At 31.5% G+C, this 1,758-nt stretch overlaps 1 protein-coding gene across 1 annotated transcript; it reads left to right on the top strand.

Moving 5' to 3' along the window:
* The first annotated feature begins 618 nt into the window (after nt 1-618).
* Nucleotides 619-1,510, top strand: LOC111392279 (17.3 kDa class I heat shock protein-like). Its single transcript, XM_023017580.1, has one exon. It carries the CDS (start codon nt 815-817, stop codon nt 1,286-1,288), a length of 474 nt encoding a protein of 157 aa, XP_022873348.1. The 5' UTR covers nt 619-814; the 3' UTR covers nt 1,289-1,510.
* The last annotated feature ends 248 nt before the right edge of the window (nt 1,511-1,758 follow it).

Genomic DNA, 1,758 nt, shown 5'->3' with positions numbered 1-1,758 from the left:
TGAAAATTAAATTTTAATTTTTTTATATTTTGATTAAAATTAATTAAATTTGTGATTAAAAAGTTGTGAATTTTATGAAATGTATGATTAATACATTGTTTGGTGGGGTTAAAAAATTAAACTTTTTGTCAAATTTTGAAAAAAAAAATTGATGAAATACATAGTTTAGAAGTTGTGGAATCATAAAACATGTGATTAATTAATTGCTGATTTTAATTTAATTAAAATCTGAAATGTAATTTGTTAAAATTAATTATTTACTTTGATTTAAATTTAAATTTGATATTTTAGCGTACCAAACATAACTTATGTTTGGTTTTGATTAAAATTATGTTTTAATTTAAATCAAAATCAAACAATAAATATTAACTATATTTTTTAATAGGTTCCACAACTTTTCAACCACATATATCAAAAATTTCTATCAAAATTTACTACAAAATCTAATTTTAATTTCCACTAAATATCCTTCTACACTAAAAAAGAAAATAAAAAAAAAAGAAGTAAAAGTTAAAACACGTGTCCACCTAGAATTGGTAACACTAGACATTTCTAGGCTACTCTAGAATATCTTATTGTGGAAAAAGTTTTTGAAGATGGGTACTTCTCCAAGAATGCTCGGGAACTCTCCATATTTTTCATGTAACTTACAGATTCAACCCTATGCTCTCCTATAAATTCTCCCACTTTCAATTTTCCACAGCACGAAGAATTTCAGCGAGCAATCTTCTTTTTAGTTTTCTAACAGTTTGACCACTCTATAATCTACATCTAACTTCTCCAAGCCTCGCTTATTTTTTATTTTATCCGAAAAATGTCGCTAATTCCAAGTGTATTTGGCCGACAAAGCAACATTTGGGATCCATTTTCTCTCGACCCCTTTCAAGACTGGCCGTTTAATTCTGCCCTCTCCACTCAGATTCGTTCCGACCTTTCCAACGAGACATCTCAGTTTGCTGCCACTCGGATTGACTGGAAAGAGACGCCGGAAGGCCACGTATTTAAGGCAGACCTTCCAGGGCTGAAGAAAGAGGAAGTAAAGGTGGAAGTTGAGGAAGGTAACATACTGCAGATTAGTGGAGAGAGGAGCAGGGAGAAAGAGGAGAAGAATGATACCTGGCACCGTATGGAGAGGAGTTCTGGCAGATTCTTCCGCCGGTTCAGGCTGCCGGAGAATGCCAAAATGGATCAGGTCACGGCCAGCATGGAGAATGGTGTGTTAACTGTAGTTGTCCCCAAAGTGGAAGTGAAGAAGCCTGATGTCAAAGCCATTGAGATTTCTGGTTAAAAGACTAAAAATACCCAGAAATTGTTTTGAAGTCATATATGTATTTTCGCTGTGTGCTTATTTAAATTGGGATGTTATGTTTTGAGTTGTCTGTGTGTTATTATTGAAATAGTTGAGTTTTGAAGTGTGCGTATCGATGTCGAGGGATTGTGTTACGCTGAATAAAACTTGTTTTTACTTGATTGTAAAATATATAATATAATCAAGTTTTTGGTTTTTTCTTTTACGGTCTAATACAAAAACTTTACGAGAAACTTGTTTTTATCTTTATTTAAAAATTAATTTTTAAAAGTGTTTTTTATTTGGGACCAATTTTATTTTAATTTTTTTTTTAAAAATTTAATTAGAAGAAGTATTTTTATGTTAGTTAGAATCAATTCTTAAATCTTGGACGTTCCTTCTGATTTTTCAACAATCATTTCTGATGTGCTCTTAGGAGATTCGGCAGATACAAGTGTTCATTTACGGCT

Source organism: Olea europaea, unplaced genomic scaffold (genome assembly GCF_002742605.1).
Source record: "Olea europaea var. sylvestris unplaced genomic scaffold, O_europaea_v1 scaffold911, whole genome shotgun sequence".
Lineage (NCBI taxonomy): Eukaryota > Viridiplantae > Streptophyta > Magnoliopsida > Lamiales > Oleaceae > Olea > Olea europaea.
Note: the sequence above shows the minus strand (reverse complement) of the source record. Positions and strands in the feature narration are given on the sequence as shown.

Bases quoted from the DNA above. Each gene is read 5' to 3' on its own strand.
- LOC111392279 (XM_023017580.1), top strand. From the start codon at position 815: ATGTCGCTAATTCCAAGTGTATTTGGCCGACAAAGCAACATTTGGGAT.